Below are 17,719 nucleotides of genomic sequence, written 5' to 3' on the forward strand. Positions count from 1 at the left end.
TGATCTCTCATGGAACAACCCCATTGATAGCAGTGGTTACCCAGACCTCGTTTCTGGCTGTGAAGGGCCCCCCAAAACAGTTCAAGCTTCAGGGGCCCCCAAATCAGAGCTTGAAGGGATCTGCAGGAGGCGGCTTCAAACAGCAGGACTGGGAGCAAGAAGAAGTTCCCATCAAATGCAAACTGCTTCCTCCTGCTTTAGCAAGATGCATCCCTACCACCCTTCAGCTGATAGACATTTGCAAGTGCACCTGGTTCCAGTAAAAGAGCGACTGGGAGTGCCTGTTAAACTCCTGGTAACTCCTCTGAAGTCACATCCTTACCTGCTCCACATCTGGCATCATGTATGACGTCAGGTGGGTGGGAAGGACTTCCCCATAACAGCCTGGGGAAGCCTGGGGGGGCACATATTCCCCTGCATTAGCTAACCCTTTCATTCTTCAGAAGCTAGGATTCCTATTTTTGTTACCTAGAAATCTGATGTGACCTAAGTAACAATCTATTGATGTATGTGCTTCATTTCATAGCACCGTGGTCACTGTTCTGATTTGGTTTGGCAACACTGACGTGTCCCACCAAGTTTAGGGCATCGTTTAGGTTTAAGTCTAGGGTTGCCTCTCCTCTGGCTAGTCCCATGACCTAATAATCTAAAGCAAAGTCATTGATTGTACCTAAAATAAAATGTTGCCTCTTTGTTGAGACCTGGCTGTGCCTTAAAAGCAAAACGAGCAAGAAACAGAAAAGCAGCTTTTCATGTAAAGATCAAAATGATGAGGTTATTCAAGGCATGCAACACAGAGATGATGAAAAGCACATGGTCACGGTGGAGAGCTAAATTTCACTTCAGCAATTGTTGTTGTTGTTCAGTCGTTCAGTCGTGTCCGACTCTTCGTGACCCCATGGACCAGAGCACGCCAGGCACGCCTATCCTTCACTGCCTCTCGCAGTTTGGCCAAACTCATGTTAGTAGCTTCGAGAACACTGTCCAACCATCTCATCCTCTGTCGTCCCCTTCTCCTTGTGCCCTCCATCTTTCCCAGCATCAGGGTCTTTTCTAGGGAGTCTTCTCTTCTCATGAGGTGGCCAAAGTACTGGAGCCTCAACTTCAGGATCTGTCCTTCTAGTGAGCACTCAGGGCTGATTTCTTTGAGAATGGATAGGTTTGATCTTCTTGCAGTCCATGGGACTCTCAAGAGTCTCCTCCAGCACCATAATTCAAAAGCATCAATTCTTCGGCGATCAGCCTTCTTTATGGTCCAGCTCTCACTTCCGTACATTACTACTGGGAAAACCATAGCTTTAACTATACGGACCTTTGTCGGCAAGGTGATGTCTTTGCTTTTAAGATGCTGTCTAGGTTTGTAATTGCTTTTCTCCCAAGAAGCAGGCGTCTTCTAATTTTGTGACTGCTGTCACCATCTGCAGTGATCATGGAACCCAAGAAAGTGAAATCTCTCACTGCCTCCATTTCTTCCCCTTCTATTTGCCAGGAGGTGATGGGACCAGTGGCCATGATCTTAGTTTTTTTGATGTTGAGCTTCAGACCATACTTCAGCAATACAAACGTTGATGTTGAGCTTCAGACCATACTTCAGCAATACAAACGTTAAAAACTATTTCTTTCCCCAGTTCCCAAGGCAAGGCTGTGTCTTAAAACAATATTAGAGATCTAGCCTTTTGGTTGTCCTTCCATTTATTTGAAGCCTCTTGTCAGCTGCTGCTGCAGCAGAGCTACCCTTGTTTAGCCTGAAAGAATTGTCTTTGGTTTCAATGTTTAGGGGTGTTTAGGGAAGTTTTTAATGTTTGATGTTTTATCGTGTTTTAATATTCTGTTGGGAGCCGCCCAGAGTGGCTGGGGAAACCCAGCCAGATGGGTGGGTTATAATAATAATAATAATAATAATAATAATAATAATAATAATAATAATAATGGCTGCAGGTGCAGAGCCACCTTGCTCAAGATGAGAGAGTGGGCTTGCCTCTGGGCTTCCAGCCTCAGGGTCCAGGACCTTGGCCCACTGCAGATTGGTGGGACCAGTCAGTCACATGTTTAGTTCACTTGATATCTCCTTAGCTGATCCTTATGAATAATTGTCCGTGAGGATAATGGAGCCCATTGCTACAACACTTTGGCTGCACACTCACCAGGCATTTAAAGCAATCAGGAACCCCTAGAATCCTGGGAACTGTAGCTCTTATGGGGTGAAGTACAATTTCCGTGATTCTTTGGGCTGGGGGATGTGCCTCTCCTTTGACACCATTCCTGGTTTCTTTCTACATATCAAGATCACCTTCAGAATGTTTGCTCAGGGGCGCTAAAAACATTCTTGTTTTGACAGATGCTTAGAGAGTTGTGTTAGTTTTAATCTGCTTTAGCATTTTAACTTTTTGTATGATTTATTCCACTGTTGTAAATTGCTCTTGGCTTTCTTGTTTTATATTTTCATAAAGAGCTTTGATGTGTGTGTGCCTGTCAAGTGGGGTATAAATTTGTGAAGTAAATAAATATGCCATGTCTCCAGTATTAAATTGCTTATTAGGCAATTATCACCCGCAGTAAATCTGTGGAGTTTACATTATGTTATACTATACCTAAGTTACCTGTACCTGGAGGGTCAGTGTGTGTGTGTGTGTGTGTGTGTGTGTGTGAGTGTGTGTGTGTGTGAGAGAGAGAGAGAGAGAGAGAGAGAGAGAGAGAGAACTACTCATGAGAAAGAGAGTCAATGTACCCCTGTTCCCTGCAGAAAGAGATATACTGGTCATGTGTCCCTGGCTTCTCTCTGCATGACTTGGTCATCTGCAAGCTTCTTCTCAGCTGGGATAGCTCAGTTGGTAGAGCAGCCTCGTAAAAATGAGAGTCACTGTGAGTTAAAAGCTAGGTGCAGGCATTGATTTGATGCTGAGCTGATTTGTTGCATGGTATGCCATTGCCTCACTAAAAGGATTGACATCTTCTTTAGAAATACATCTTATTTAGAAAGAAAGCCATATACCACATGCCCTAAGTTTTTGATTTTTTTTTTTAGTACTCCCTACCATTGCAACGAAAACAACACTAAACAAACACACAAAACCTTTTAACATGTGAGGAAGACTTTTTTTTTCAAACACATGCATCTGCCACCAGAGCAGGTACCGGTAATTCTGAGTAATACAATGAGAAGATGGGCACAGGAAGGAGATGGCTGGTGCTTATTGCTACCACTCTTGCCTTAAGTTCAGAAAATCATGAGGAAACCTGTCTGTCTAACAGCATGGGTCAAGCTCTACATAATCTGCTTCCTGTATGCAACTTGCCTCTCTGTTGTCTGTCATAGAATCATAGAGTTGGAAGGGAATCGCCACCTGAGGCCCTTCTTTGTGTGCCTCTTTGTGTGTCTCCTCGGCTCCTCCATGAGAGGTCCAGAGGTTGACAACATGAGAACGGGCCTTTTCTGAGGTAGCTCCCCATTTGTAGACTGCTCTCCAGGGGGAGACTCGCCTGAACCACCAATATATATCTTTAGGCGCCAGGCAAAAAAGCTTTCCTCTATAACCAGGCCTTGGACACTTAATTAACTCTGGCCTTTTAGGTGTGGTGTTTTTAAGGTATTTCTTTCCCCCTTCATTTTATTTTACATATGTGGGGTTTTCGTTTGTTTGCATGTGTCGCTTTGTGTTGTCCTGGGCAAGAGAAAGTGACCGATAAATGTAATAAATACGTAAGAAAATAAAAGGGAAACTTCCGTGCTCTGAATGGGCACCAGCAGCCTCTAGATCCATCTTTTGCATTGCCCAGTCGATGGCTTCATGGTAACCCTTGTCATTTCTCTCTTATTTCCACCCCAAGACCGCAAGTTCCTTATTGCCAATGCTCAGATGGAGAACTGTGCCATCATTTACTGCAACGATGGTTTCTGCGAGATGTTTGGCTACTCCCGGGTGGAGGTGATGCAGCGCCCCTGCACTTGTGACTTCCTCACCGGGCCGGACACAACGCACAACTCCATTGCGCAGCTGGGGCAGGCATTGCTGGGAACCGATGAGTGTAAGCTGGAGATCCTCTACTACAGGAAAGACAGTAAGCAACTATTTTATTTATGCATTTATTTGCCAGCCAAGCAGCTGGACCTACTTGTTCTGCCTTGTGACCCCAAGTCACCTGATTATACTAAATTCAGATTTAAAGGTTGCTTCTCCCGACATCCCAGTGTGTTCTTCACCTGGCATGTGCAACAGAGACTTGGTTGGATGAAGCAGATGGGTCTCCACCCCCATCGTTCTGCCCGGACACTGAGGTCCAGCGGCAAGAGCCTTCTGGCGGTTCCCTCCCTGTGAGAAGCAAAGTTACAGGGAACCAGGCAGAGGGCCTTCTCGGTAGTGGCACCCACCCTGTGGAACACCCTCCCATCAGATGTCAAGGAAATAAACAACTATCTGACTTTTAGAAGACATCTGAAGGCAGCCCTGTTTAGGGGAGTTTTTAATGTTTGATGTTTTATCGTGTTTTTAGGATTCTATTGGGAGCTGCCCAGGGTGGCTGGGGAAACCCAGCCAGATGGGCGGGATATAAATAAAAAAATATTTTTATTATATTATTATCATCTGCTTTCTACTGTGGCAAGCAATATGGGTTCCTTCTGGCATGATTTCCTGCCATCATCCAGGAAGGTGACACCTCCGCGTGCCTGTCCAATGACCCCAGGCAGATGATGGATTGTTGCAGTTCCTCAAATATAGAAGTCCTGCTGTACAAAGGACAATGGGATGAACTAATGTGTGGATAGGCAAAAAGTGAGGAGGAAGTCAGGATTTCAGGTTCCTAATGTAGGTACCTTGCTGGTATAGTGGGTCCTACTCTATGCCAAAGGGCAGTGTATTGCAGTCAGATACTATGAATTAACTGTGCACCGTTCCTTAGGTGCAATCTGGTCTCCAGGCTCCCATCTCTTTCTCCCTTTATCAACTAAGAGAAATCCTGTGCAGGCTTATGCTAGGAACCCTGTGAGGGAACTGTATGTAAACCCTTGTAAATAAGGGCTGGCAGAACAACCATCTTGAACAGGAGTGCTGGCGTCAGTATGGAGCCCACAGAAGCCCGTTTCTCTGTCTTCATCCCATATCATAGAGTTTTAGAGATGGAAGGGATCACGAGGGTCCAACCTCCTGCAATGCAGGAATCTTTTGCCAATGAGAGTGGACAGTTTCTCATGACAAGAAGGCAGAAACTGTGCAACTGAAAGTAGGACGATCCCACTGAGATGGTTTAATTCAACCCATCTGCTCGATCTACAATGATGAAACTACAACTTTATTTTTTTAAAAAAATCCACAAAAGAAATATTTTGGGGTGCCCTATACAGAAGGGAAATTTCATTTTAAAATTTTACTTGGTATGGATTTGACTTAAAAAAGAAAAGAAAGGAAAAAGAGGGTTGGACTCTTTTGATCTCTGTCAGGCATAATTCTGCAAACGTACTTCCGTTTCTGTTTCTGTGCGCTGCTCTGGTTCACCAGAAGCAGCTTAGTCATGCTGGCCACATGACCCAGAAGCTGTACGCCGGCTCCCTCGGCCAGTAATGCGAGATGAGCGCTGCAACCCCAGAGTCGGACACAACTGGACTTAATGGGCAGGGGTCCCTTTACCTTTACCTTACCTCCGGAATGATTGATCTGTGGACCCCATCCTCTCTCTCCAAGAAAATGGGGGAAAGTGGAGGCTTTTGTGGTAATAGCAACAGGAGGAAGGTATGGAGCTGGTTTTGACCTATAAAGCCTTAAATGGCTCAGGACCGCAATATCTCAAGGACCACCTCTTCCCATATGAACCTACCCGGACCCTGAGATCACCTTCTGAGGCCCTCCTTCATGTGCCTCCTCCTCGAGAGGTGCGGAGGGTGGCAACACAAGAAAGGGCCTTCTCTGCAGTGGCTCCCCGTCTATGGGATGCTCTCCCCAGGGAAGTTCGCCTGGCGCCTTCATTATATATCTTTAGTGGCCAGACAAAAGCGTTCCTTTTTAGCCAGGACTTTGGTTGATCTTATTGACATCTAACACCCTTTTAGAATGTGGCTCTTTTTTGGGGGTGGTTATTGGGTTATTGCTTTTGGTTTGATTTTATATGTTTTGGTCTTGTTGTCAACTGCCCTGAGAGCTCTGGGTATAGGGCGGTGTATAAATTGAAATAATAATAATAATAATAATAATAATAATAATAATAATAATAATAAAGGAGCTAGTGGAGGATGAGCCTCGGCAGAGAACACCAAAGGAAAAGCCTGGGTAGCCTGATCCGCCTCCTTTCTTGTATGTGTGTGCTGCTGCTCGTCTTCCTTCCTAGCTTGGAAGGATGAAAGGCAGACCCATATCCTTGCCTCTTGCCCACCTCAGCATCTGAGATCTGCACATGGCCAAAGGTGCACTTGTGATGTAGGAACTAACCTCTTAAGATTTAGTGTCAGGAGTATAACGTATTCCTGGACACCGCAGAGTTAGACGCAGACTTTTCTGGAAGCTTCTGGCTGTTGTGTAATTGACTGGACAGCACAACTCAGCAACTCACTGGATAACTATTTACAGTATTTATTGATTGAAGCAACTAGCATCCATAAGTTACTATTTACAGACTTTACAAAATAAAAGAAACAAAACATAAAATCTTTTCCTCTCTGTCTCTCTCTCTCTATACTGACCACTTTCTCACACCAACACCTGCACCACACACTAACCACACTAACCACAAAGCTCTCACACAGAGATGAGTCTTTAGGAACTCATCGACCAATCACAGGTCGTTGCTAAGGGTCTGAGAGAGAGCAGATCTGGGCTTTCTGCATGCACACTTCTTCAGATACACTGAAACGGAAGTCACCAGACCCTTAAATATAGTGAGGGAGTGGGGAGGGGTATTATTCAGAAGGGTGGTGGGAATGGGTGATCAGCTGATAGGTGTGGAAAACCTGTAGACGACTGTTAACGACTGCAATTTGGTCTTACAGGGAAAGGCAAGGGGTGAGATGGCTAAAGATAGCTTTGTCATGTATAATGAGATAAGAATCCAATGTCTTTGTTCAGACCAGGTTTCTCTATGGTTTTAAGTTTGGTAAATTTAATATACCATTTATAGAACACTTTTATCATATTTTCTTTGAAATCTGAAGCTGTAAATTTCCAATGTTCCTTCCACAATTTCCCCCATTGTTTTAACTATATAGTTTTCCCCAAATCGATTGCCCAATTAATCACTGACTGGACCTAATGGTCAGGGGTCCCTTTTCCTTTTTTTATGGCGTTTAAACACCCCCCCCCCCAAAAAATGTGGAAGGACTTTGATTTAACTGAATGCCATCATGGCCTTAGGCATTGCCAGCAGTGACAGAATACTCCCGTTTTCTTTCCGTATGTTGCATTTGGGTACAGTGAATTAATGGTGAACTTTCCCCCTTGAATATAGCCCAAGTATTCAGACTCTGCACTCCTGCTTCTGAGCAGCCCTGAGTTACTAACCTTGCAGATAAGGCAGTTCAGTTACCAACACCTTCTGTGGAGCCTGAACTCAACCACCAGGGTTCACAAGACAACCCAGGAAGCGCCGTTCGTATTCCGTTCAAATGCGGAGCAGGTGGCTGTCAGACGCCTTCCATCTGCTTTCTTGAGGCTGTCTATCCTGCACACTTTCATGCTAGCCTGCCGCGTTTGCTTGTGTAAATGGGACTGCAGCAGTGGAAGACGGAGGGGAAAGTAGCACAGAGAGAAAGAGGAGGAGGAGGAGGCATGCTAGGTCAAACAGTGTCAAATCCAGTCATACACAGCAAAAGAATCCGGGGATCAAAGGATGCAGCTGCATTTATTATTATTATTATTAAAAAAAATATGCTCCCTATCAGGGGAGTCACTGACAGTTAAGGCATGTGTGCCTCTTCTTTTGTGGATTTGCTGAACACAGGAAGGTGAGATTCCCCCCCCCCTACCCAGGTACAGTGCAGCAGGCTCTTCCCAGATCCGGTGCTGGCCTGCTTTTCTTTGAGATGCTTCTGGCTGCGAAAGACGAGCAACAGGTTCATCATTCAAATCGTGAATCTCTCTCTCTCTCCTTCCTCTTTTTCTTTACCAGACCAGAGGAGGCCTTCATGTCTATTTTTAAAATCCTTGCTCCGCTAGCATGCGGAATATAATTGTCTCTGCTCGACCCTCTGCCTGTGATTGCCCGCTCCGCTGTTATAAAGTAGTGTTATTGGCAGGGGAAAGACCCTGTGTTGTTGGCAGCCATGGTTTAATTAGACAGCCGGACCTCAGTCCGCCTGGTCCGTGTTTCATAACACTACCAGACCCCATTCAGCAGTTTATTGCTCTGCGGCTTGCAAGGTTGTTTCCTTGCTTTTGCAGCCCACCGGAGACAAAGCAGCGAGCGGCGGCGGCTGTTCAGAGACAGCAGCTCGTTCCAGTGGCAAAGGAAAAACAATGGGCAGGTTGCCAACCATATCTAGAAGTGACAGGGACATGGATAATGAGGGGTTTGGAGCAGCAGGAGGAAGCAGAGCAAGAGAGGCAAGTGTAGATCTACCTACCTATGTGTGAGCGCATATGTGGTATTTTGGGCTATGGGAAGGAAGGAAGGAAGGAAGGAAGTAGGTAGGTAGGTAGGTAGGTTAGGGTGGGGGTGCAGGACCAAATGAGTGTAAGGAATGGAAAGTAGGCAGTGAAGGCTGGTCCTCAGTGGGAATGGTAGGGCAAAAAGGTAGGGAGACTCAAAGAAAACACCTTACAGAATGAGAACCCAATGGGAGGCAGAGACACAAATTCTGCTGTTGCCCAACACTCTCCCTCCTGAGTTTTACAAGGGCAACACTAACAGTGGCGGACCTTCATGCTCCGGCACCGGGGGCGGGAAGCAGGCGGGGGCGGGGATGGCGCGCGTTCTGGGGCGGGGTGCGCCGCCCACAGGGGCGTGGCACACGTTCTGGGGGTGTGGCACGCTGAGATGGAACCCTATCGGGATCCCGCTGCCTGGGGCGCCCCGCCCTTCCTACGCCAGTGAACACTAAGACTGAGGAGGCTGAGAGCAGGGGCAGATTTAGGGCTGTGCGACTGGTATGCACACATTGGGCGCTGAGCTGAGAGGGGGCAGCATCTCAAAGCCCAGAAAGCGAGGTGCCTGGCTTTGGGAAGGAGGCATGTTGGTTCTGACAGGGTCTTGGAATCCTCCCGCCTCCTTCCCAAGGCCTAGTTAGCGCTTCCCCAGTTCTGGGGGAAAGGAGGAGGGAGGGCAAATTGTTGACTTGTGCAGGGCACCATATTATTATTATTATTATTATTATTATTATTATTATTATTATTATTAGTGATATACTGCCCTTTATCCAACGATCCCAGGGTGGTGTACAACATTAAGAACACATTTTACGGAGCCTGATAATAAAAGCATAATAACAGACAACATAATAATAAAATAATGTAGCAAAGGCAGCAAGGTCCTTGGGCCATTGTATAACACAGTGTTTTTCAACCACTGTTCCGCGGCACACTAGTGTGCCGCGAGATGTTGCCTGGTGTGCCGTGGGAAAAATTGTGTTTATTTGATTCCTATTCAAGAGAATTACTTTATATATAGTCAATATAGGCACAGAGTTAAATTTTTTAACATTTTCTAATGGTGGTGTGCCTCGTGATTTTTTTCATAAAACAAGTGTGCCCTTGCCCAAAAAAGGTTGAAAAACACTGGTATAACAGACAGTGGGTGTTTATCCTTCCGATTTTTGTATTTCTGCCTCCTAGATCTGCTGAGCCGTTTAGGTTCATTGAACTGACAGAACATCTTCTTACCGTTGTGGTGCTAAAACGGTGGCAATAATTTGTTGGTACAGAGAGAGAAGCCTGCAGCCTCCCTTGGCTACAAGTTGCCCAGACTGAGGGGATGGCTGTGGATCTGTGAACTTTATATAGTCCCCAAGTCCGCCACTGCTGAGAGACCCAGCTCTACCCCTTAGACTGGTTGGAAGCAAGGAAGTGGGCAGGCGGAAGCTGGCAGAGGGCAGGCCAAGTGTGGTGGCGCGGTGCTCCACTTGCTCTAATGGACTAGCTGCTCCTGGGAATAGGTGTCACTGAGGCAGATGTTGAGCATTTCAGCCCCAAGCAGGGAACACTGTGCTCCAATCTGAATTCCATGCAGCTAGTCCTCAACCTGCTAACGCCTATAAAGCACTGTCACTGGAAGTGGGTGCCCACGGCAGCTCTTTAGGGCTTGGCCTCCCAGCATTTGTTGTTGTTGTTTAGTCGTTTAGTCGTGTCCGACTCTTCGTGACCCCACTCCTGTCTTCCACTGCCTCCCACAGTTTGGTCAGACTCATGTTGGTAGCTTCGAGAACACTGTCCAACCATCTCGTCCTCTGTCGTCCCCTTCTCCTTGTGCCCTCCATCTTTCCCAACATCAGGGTCTTTTCCAGGGAGTCTTCTCTTCTTATGAGGTGGCCTCATGAGTATTGGAGCCTCAGCTCCAGGATCTGTCCTTCCAGTGAGCACTCAGGGCTGATTTCCTTCAGAATGGATAGGTTTGATCTTCTTGCAGTCCATGGGACTCTCAAGAGTCTCCTCCAGCTCCATAATTCAAAAGCATCAATTCTTCGGCGATCAGCCTTCTTTATGGTCCAGCTCCCACTTCCATACATCACTACTGGGAAAACCAACTATACGGACCTTTGTCAGCAAGGTGATGTCTCCCAGCATATGCCTTACTAAATCTGAGAGCACAGAAGAAAACCACCGGTTTCTGCGTGCAGCTGAAACAGAAGTGCTAATCCAGACTTCACGGGGATCAGTCAAAAGTTAATTTCCTTACAAGAGGCTTGACAGCTGGGTTTGACAATGACAGAGCATAGCAGCTCTGAGGTTAATTACAAGCTAAGTCACTTCAGCCAGAGAGCATGGAAGAGCAATGCAGCTGAGAGGAACGGCTGCTTCTGCTCCCCCAGTAAACACTAGAATAGTCGTCCCTAAACTCTTGTAGGTCTTATTTTATCATCTGACACCCAAATACCACCACCACCCTCCCAGTTGTCAAGAGACACAAGAACTCAACTCCCCACCCCAACTCTGCTGCTAATGCCAGCTCATCCCAGGCTGTATCTGCAGTCCTTCAGTGGGCCTGAAAGAAGCTAAGGTAGAAGCCACAAGCACTCTCCATTTTTATTGTTTTGTAAGTGCCACTTCCCTGAGAAGCAGGAAGCTCCAGAGGCAGACAGTAACAGGCTCTCTTCACTGTGAGATGAGAGCCATGGAAATGGGCGACATTTCTGCTATAACTGTTTTTGTTTGGTTTCTACAGACGTATCTGTTGAGCATGGAATGGGGAGAGGACGTTGCTAGTCTGTGAAATGGCATCCATTTCCCCAAAGCACAACATGCATTTCCCTCTTCCTTCCAGCATAACCCAGACTTCTGTATCATTTGCTAGCTGCCCTACGAGTTGCATATCCCAGCCAACTGACATAACCTGGCGAGCGCGATGATGTCATGGCGCCACATAGCCAATTAGATTTGGCCGCGTGGGGATGTCACTGGTGGCAACTGAAGCCTTTACATTTCCCTCACTCTTATTGGGGTCAGGGAAAAAGGGAGACAAGGCAACAGGCTCATACTACCTGTCTTGCATCACTGCATTGTTTTCATTGCCCACCATCCCTGTAGCTGGAGAAGTCGGAGAATTCCAATGCAAGCAAATATGGGAGCAGAAAATGCTGATCTCTGTCAGTGGTGACATATCTCTCCGCCCCACCCCCCATTTGTATTGTGTTTCTTTGCATTGACTGAATGGTGTGGAATAATGCAATGATAACATAAATAATTGTGTAATTGATTATGTAAAGTTTTACCATAGCAGACAACAAGACAAATAATGTGTATTTTGTTGGGAAACAAACTGCAGTGGAATGGAAACGGAGCTGCATGCAGTGAAGACGGAAACCGATGCCTTCTTACATCCCTTACTGTAGTGCAGCAAGAATTCCCCCCAGATACGCATGACTAATTGTGGCAGAATAGAGACCTAAGGAGGAGGCAAGATTTGTCGGAGTGTTAATGCTGTGAACCCCTCCAGCCTATGCTCAGGTTCTATCTATGTGTAAATAATACCATATAACCTAAAAACACCACAGTCTCCACTGACCTTCATTCCAAGAAAACTAACCCCCAGCTGCATGGTCTGGAGTCTGTCGCCCCTCAGAGATAGGAGTGTGCACAACATAACATTTTCGGCAGTTGACATTCTGCGGCAAAGCCCCTCTTCTTTCATGCATTGTCACTGGGATCTGGGACTCATAGCCCCCAGCAAGTTGCAGTCACTGTGTTAACTCCAATAGTACTGTAATGCTCTTCCGGTGAGAACTGGAATCTGTTTAATAAAAGGTTCCCTTTGCTACTTATCTCTTTTTCTTTCGTCTGACAGCCTAATCATTAAGCAAAAGAGGCAGCTCTGACATTTTAAAGGCAGGCCCATGGGAACAATTTCTGAACTGATCTATCTATCCATTAACACGAAACAGTGTTTGCATTCTGGGCTTTCAGTCCTGCTTCGCTTGGGGATTCTGTCACAGAAAACACACTCAAACCCTGGCGAAGATTCCTCCAGCAGAGCAAACTGTTCTTTTGCACACATCCATCCATACACACACACAGAGAGAGAAGCAGGCAAAAATCAGCTGCTGGATGTCTGGAGTAAAGCAGATCATAGCCTACATATTCAGACAGGCAAGTGGCTATGTAATGAAAATCCCCAACATTTCGAGACCAGTGAAAACCAATTTCTGCAAATGCACTATGAACAAAACAGATCACACAGATTATGCAAAATGTTGCATGAGTATAAATACAGATTTCATTTGGCACCGGCAGTTAATAGTTTGAAACAGTGCCACCTATGCTAGGTCAGATGGTCTAAAATAATTGCAAAATAATGTAGAGGACAGAGGAGTGGAACACTGTTAATCAGTAAGCGGGTACAGTAGGATTCACAAGGAGGGGGAGTTGCAAAATGAGGAACCTAAGACAGTTGAGCCACGGGAACTCTTAGACTCACTGGTCTGAGTTCTAGTTACAGGTAGGTAGCTGTGTTGGTCAGCCATAGTCTAAACAAAATAAAAAAAATCCTTCCAGTAGCACCTTAGAGACCAACTAAGTTTGTTATTGGTATAAGCTTTCGTGTGCATGCACACTTCTTCAGATACACTGACACAGAAGTCACCAGTCCCTTATATATAGTGAGAGGGTGGGCAGGGGTATTACTCAGAAGGTCTGAGTTGTTGTTGTTGTTGTTGTGTGCGCTGCTTTCAGAACATTAAGCTTATGTTTGTGATCAAACACACTAGAATGCTTTAAGTATAAAAACTGGGCTTCTGGAAATCAGGGAATATTGGCAGAAACCAAAATCCAATTACAGTCATTTGTTAAAAGACCCAAAAAAAGGGAGGACAGTATTAGCCTTGGAAGTTTTACTCCTATGGATATTCCTGGTCAGCAGCTATCAACAGATGGAGTGCTCCACGCAAGAAGCAGGCTACTGGCCAGCAAAAGAAAGAGAATCAGTGCTTATAGAGATGTTCCACTAAAGATGTTTAGGGCTCCTTTCAAAATCTACAGCCAATCATGGCTTCCTGACAAGTGTGCTTGCAAAAAGGAGTTGGTTTTGATTCCATTTTTATGTGTGCATTTAAAGCATCACAGCTCATCTTTATCATGTGAAGTTATGGAATGCAGAGAGGGAACTTGTGAGGATGGTGTGTAAGGAATGATCATGTTCAAAATATGTATCACCGATAACACAGCTGTTTTGCTAGTGTCCAGAGTTTGCAGAGAAGCTGCCACATTCCTCCTCCACACATTTTGAATGATATCTTTGGCTGCTTCCAGATAGGCGGCTCTCAACACTACCCAAACTTCTGTTCACCACAAGCGGAATTCCCACACTGCAGCGCGGATGGTGCTAATCTGCTTGTTCTGTTAACTTGTTGCTCTGTGGGTTGGGAAACAGAAAAGATAAAATTCACCTGAGCACCCAACATGAGCACCCACTTTTTAAAAAAATTATCCCTCCCAGGGGGTTGGACTGGATGGCCCTTGTGGTTCTCTTCCAAATCTATGATTCTATGTCTTCTCCTTTTTTGGAAGCAATTATTTAGTTAGCAAGTTAGCATGTATTTATTGAAGGATAATTGCTGGTTACAAAGCTTTTGAAATAAATAAATTGATTTAGTTGCACTCCAAAAATATTACAAAAGGGGGGGGGGAGGTTCGTTCTCTCTTCCTATCTCTCTTCCTGTTGACAGCAGTTCTTTTCTGCCTGTCTTCAGCAAATATGAACGAAGGAGGAGCATGGATTCTCAGAATCCCATTTAATTCAGCGGTATTTACTCCAGCATTAGTGTTTGTCAGAGTTGCAGCAGTCTAGAGAGGTTCACAATTCTCTCTCTCTCTTTCTGTGTTTGTGTGTGTGTGTGTAAGCCCCTATGGGTGAGTGAAAACTATACTGGGAAACAAGTGACCTTGAGGCTTGAGCTTAATTCAGCCTATCCCTCTATCACTTCCAAGTCAAATGAATAAGCAGAGGCAGTATCATTGAAGATGACAAGCTGTGTGTCAGTTTTGCCCCCACCACACCTCTCCTCTCTCACACACCCTCTCCTGGGATTAAAATCAGTTTTAACAAGCTGCTTCCTTCTTCCCCATTTCTTCCAAAAAATGCACTTTAACTGATTAGTTCCGTAAGTTGTTTCAGGAAGTTGCTCTCTCGCCCTTTCCCTTCAAACGCTTGCAATTTCCTTTCCTCTGTGTTTTTAATTTTAATTTGTTGCAAGCTCACTTTTGTGTAACAGCACCCATTTAAAATTCTTTCTTTTTTTGAGAAAGGGGAAAAAAACTGGGATGCTAAAAATGGCACTTGCCAGAACCACAGCCTTGACACAGCAGGTAGGTGCAGACCATGCGGCAGGATAGAAATGGAGTTACCAGCTGAAAGCAGCAAAAGGGAAGGGCTTAAACCAACAATTATGTTCCTGAAAGATTGCACCGCTGCCTGGTGAAAATTCTTCCTTTTTCTCTTTCTCCCTCTCTCACCTAAATAGGAGGAAGAGGGAGAAAGAAAGGTGCACATTGACTAATTTGTTTAAAAGCCTCTAGGGCTAAATGGCATTGAGGAAACTGCACACATAAAATGGCCTCTTTTTAAAAAGACTGAAGGGTAGTAATAGTAACAACAACAACAACAACAACAATTTTATTATTTATACCCCGCTCATCTGGCTGGGCTTTCCCCAGCCACTCCGGGCGGCTACCAACAGAACACTAAAAACAGAATAAAACTTCAAACACTAAAAACTTCCCTAAACAGGGCTGCCTTCAGATGTCTTCTAAAAGTCAGATAGTTGTTTATTTCCTGGACATCTGATGGGAGGGCGTTCCACAGGGTGGGTAGCATTGGGGCCAACAACACCTGTGAGTAAGCTACTGTTTGGTTCTTGTAAACACAAGGGCAGTGGTTTGGTGGTGAGATTGTATGGCTGCCCCATAAAAAGTGAGCGAACCACCCCCAAGGTTGGCGCAAGACCCATAGCTCATTCAGTATTGTGGACCCAAGTCTGCGGCGCTCCCTTCCAGCTGAGGTTGGGCTGCCTCCCTGTCGAACGCCAGGTGCCTGGTGATGGCTTTGCAGGCACCTTAAGTAAGCTTTCCTAATTTTACGGCCAATTTTAACGGATTGTATCTCTATCACATCTCTTTCGTAGACTCATTTTACAACGCTTAGAAACACTGCTATTTTTCTAGAAAAAGAAGTGCCAGAACTCACCATGAATGCCTCCCTTGTTCTCTTATAATGGCAATGGCATCCACCTGAGAGGTGCTGGAACTGAGTTGCAGCTGGGGGGGGGGGAGGGCTGCTTAGAAACGATGGCTTTAAGTGGCATATAAATTGTTGGAATAAATAAAAGAGTCTGCACAGCCTGAGATGGGTGGTAGAAGCTGACTCTTCTTCCTCCTCTCTCATGGCCACCTCTTCCTCCTTCTGCTTTCTCCCCCCTCCTTCAAAATAATAATAATTATTTTTCACTGCATCATCAGTGCTAGCAGTGGCTTGCTCTCCTTCTTGCTCTCCACCTGGCCTCACAGAGAGGACCAAACAAGAGAGTCCTTCCTCAGAGCAAGGCAGTGTGTGGCCAGTACCACCTGATCTTTGCATTTTGTTTAAAGTTAGATACAAGTGTAAAGTTTAAACAGAGCTTCTAGCTACTATGGCAAAGTGGTGGCTGTACAGGCACTTTCTTGGCCATGTAACTTATTTTTTGAAGCTGCTTGTTCCCCGAGTTGGTGAGGCTCATTTGATAACAAGAAAGAGAGACTTTGGTGTCATCGGCCTAGTAGTCTTGTGGAATAGAGATTTGGCAAGTGCCTTGTTTCAGCTTTTAAACTGTGGGATAACCAGCCTCATATAGGCAATATGCTTAACACATGAAGGGGTTAATACCATAGAGGAAGCTGTCCAGCTAGGCTTAGCTATGTCACTTCCCCTCACTTCCTTGGGAGGAAATGGATAATCAAGCCTACCTGAGAAGCTGAGCATGTGAAGAGGTCCAAGTTGGTTGCTCCAGCTCAGCTGCATGGCCTTCCCGAGCTACTCTTGACTTCCTATACCAATAATCTAGGAACTTTCACCACTTTGTAACTATGCTAAGTTTTACTCCCTGTGCAACATTTCTGAAGCACGCGAACCTGACCTTTGGAGAGTTTGAAGGTAAACCATTTTTTAGCTTCCCCAAATGTGTGGTCTTTTCCTATGCTGGGGGAAAAGGGAAATGTTGGAACTCACTTGGAAGGCCATATTTTAAGGGTCTAACAGCTTATATTTCCACAGTTGATTTTGCTGTGTATTTTGTGACTTTGAATCTCTTCTGGGGTTCTCAGCAGGTATTTGTGTTGAAGATATATATAGGCATAGGCCTAGTGACATGAACAGTTTTCAGCAGGCATTTATGTTGGCCACACACACACACACACACACACACACCACCAGCATCAATGCCTGCTGAAAACTTTTCCATGCCTCTAGGCCAGGGGTCAGCAAACTTTTTCAGCAGGGGGCCGGTCCACTGTCCCTCAGACCTTGTGGGGGGCCAGACAATATTTTTTTTGGGGGGGTGGAAGAGCACCACGAGCCCTGGTGGCTGCTTACCTGTGTCTTGCAAGCGACGGGGGCTGGCGGCACGATGAGTGGCGTGCGAAAGGGCTCCGGAGAGGGGCTGCTTAAAATGGCGGCCACTCGAGCGCTCTGCTGCTGGCACCAACAAAGGCCAGTCCCCTTCCTCCTCTAGGCAGGGTGGAGAGAAGCCAGGAGGAGGGAGGGAGGAGGCGCCACTGCCGTGTGAGGGAGAGGGAGGGAGAGGGAAAGAATGTGTGTGCTGGCGATCCACGTGGCGATTCCCGGACCGTCCGCGGGCCGGATCCAGAAGGCAGTTGGGCCTGATCCGGCCCTCAGGCCTTAGTTTGCCGACCCATGCTCTAGGTCTATGCAAGGCAATTAAGAATACACCTTTCCACAGTGGTTAAATTGATGTCTGCTTTTAATCTTTTTTATATTGTTTTTAATTCGTCTTGTGAGACAGCCTTTCGCTAGCGAATGCCTTTCGTCTAGCGAGTTTTTCGTCTAGCGAGGCATTCGTCTAGCGAGGTACCACTGTACATTTGTTGTAAACTGCTTTGAT

At 45.8% G+C, this 17,719-nt stretch overlaps 1 protein-coding gene across 4 annotated transcripts in view; it reads left to right on the forward strand.

Moving 5' to 3' along the window:
- Positions 1–17,719, forward strand: part of KCNH6 (potassium voltage-gated channel subfamily H member 6) — a 114,242-nt gene that overhangs the window by 14,054 nt on the left and 82,469 nt on the right. For 2 of the 4 annotated variants that reach the window (XM_033170342.1, XM_033170345.1), the window contains exon 2: positions 3,829–4,059. In XM_033170342.1, the coding sequence (XP_033026233.1) occupies positions 3,829–4,059 (231 nt within the window). Of the gene's footprint in view, positions 1–3,482; positions 3,572–3,828; positions 4,060–16,582; positions 16,753–17,719 lie in introns of those variants that run through there. The other 2 variants (XM_033170343.1, XM_033170344.1) reach the window with 2 other exon arrangements.

The sequence above is a fragment of the Lacerta agilis genome, chromosome 14 (genome assembly GCF_009819535.1).
Source record: "Lacerta agilis isolate rLacAgi1 chromosome 14, rLacAgi1.pri, whole genome shotgun sequence".
Taxonomy (NCBI): domain Eukaryota; kingdom Metazoa; phylum Chordata; class Lepidosauria; order Squamata; family Lacertidae; genus Lacerta; species Lacerta agilis.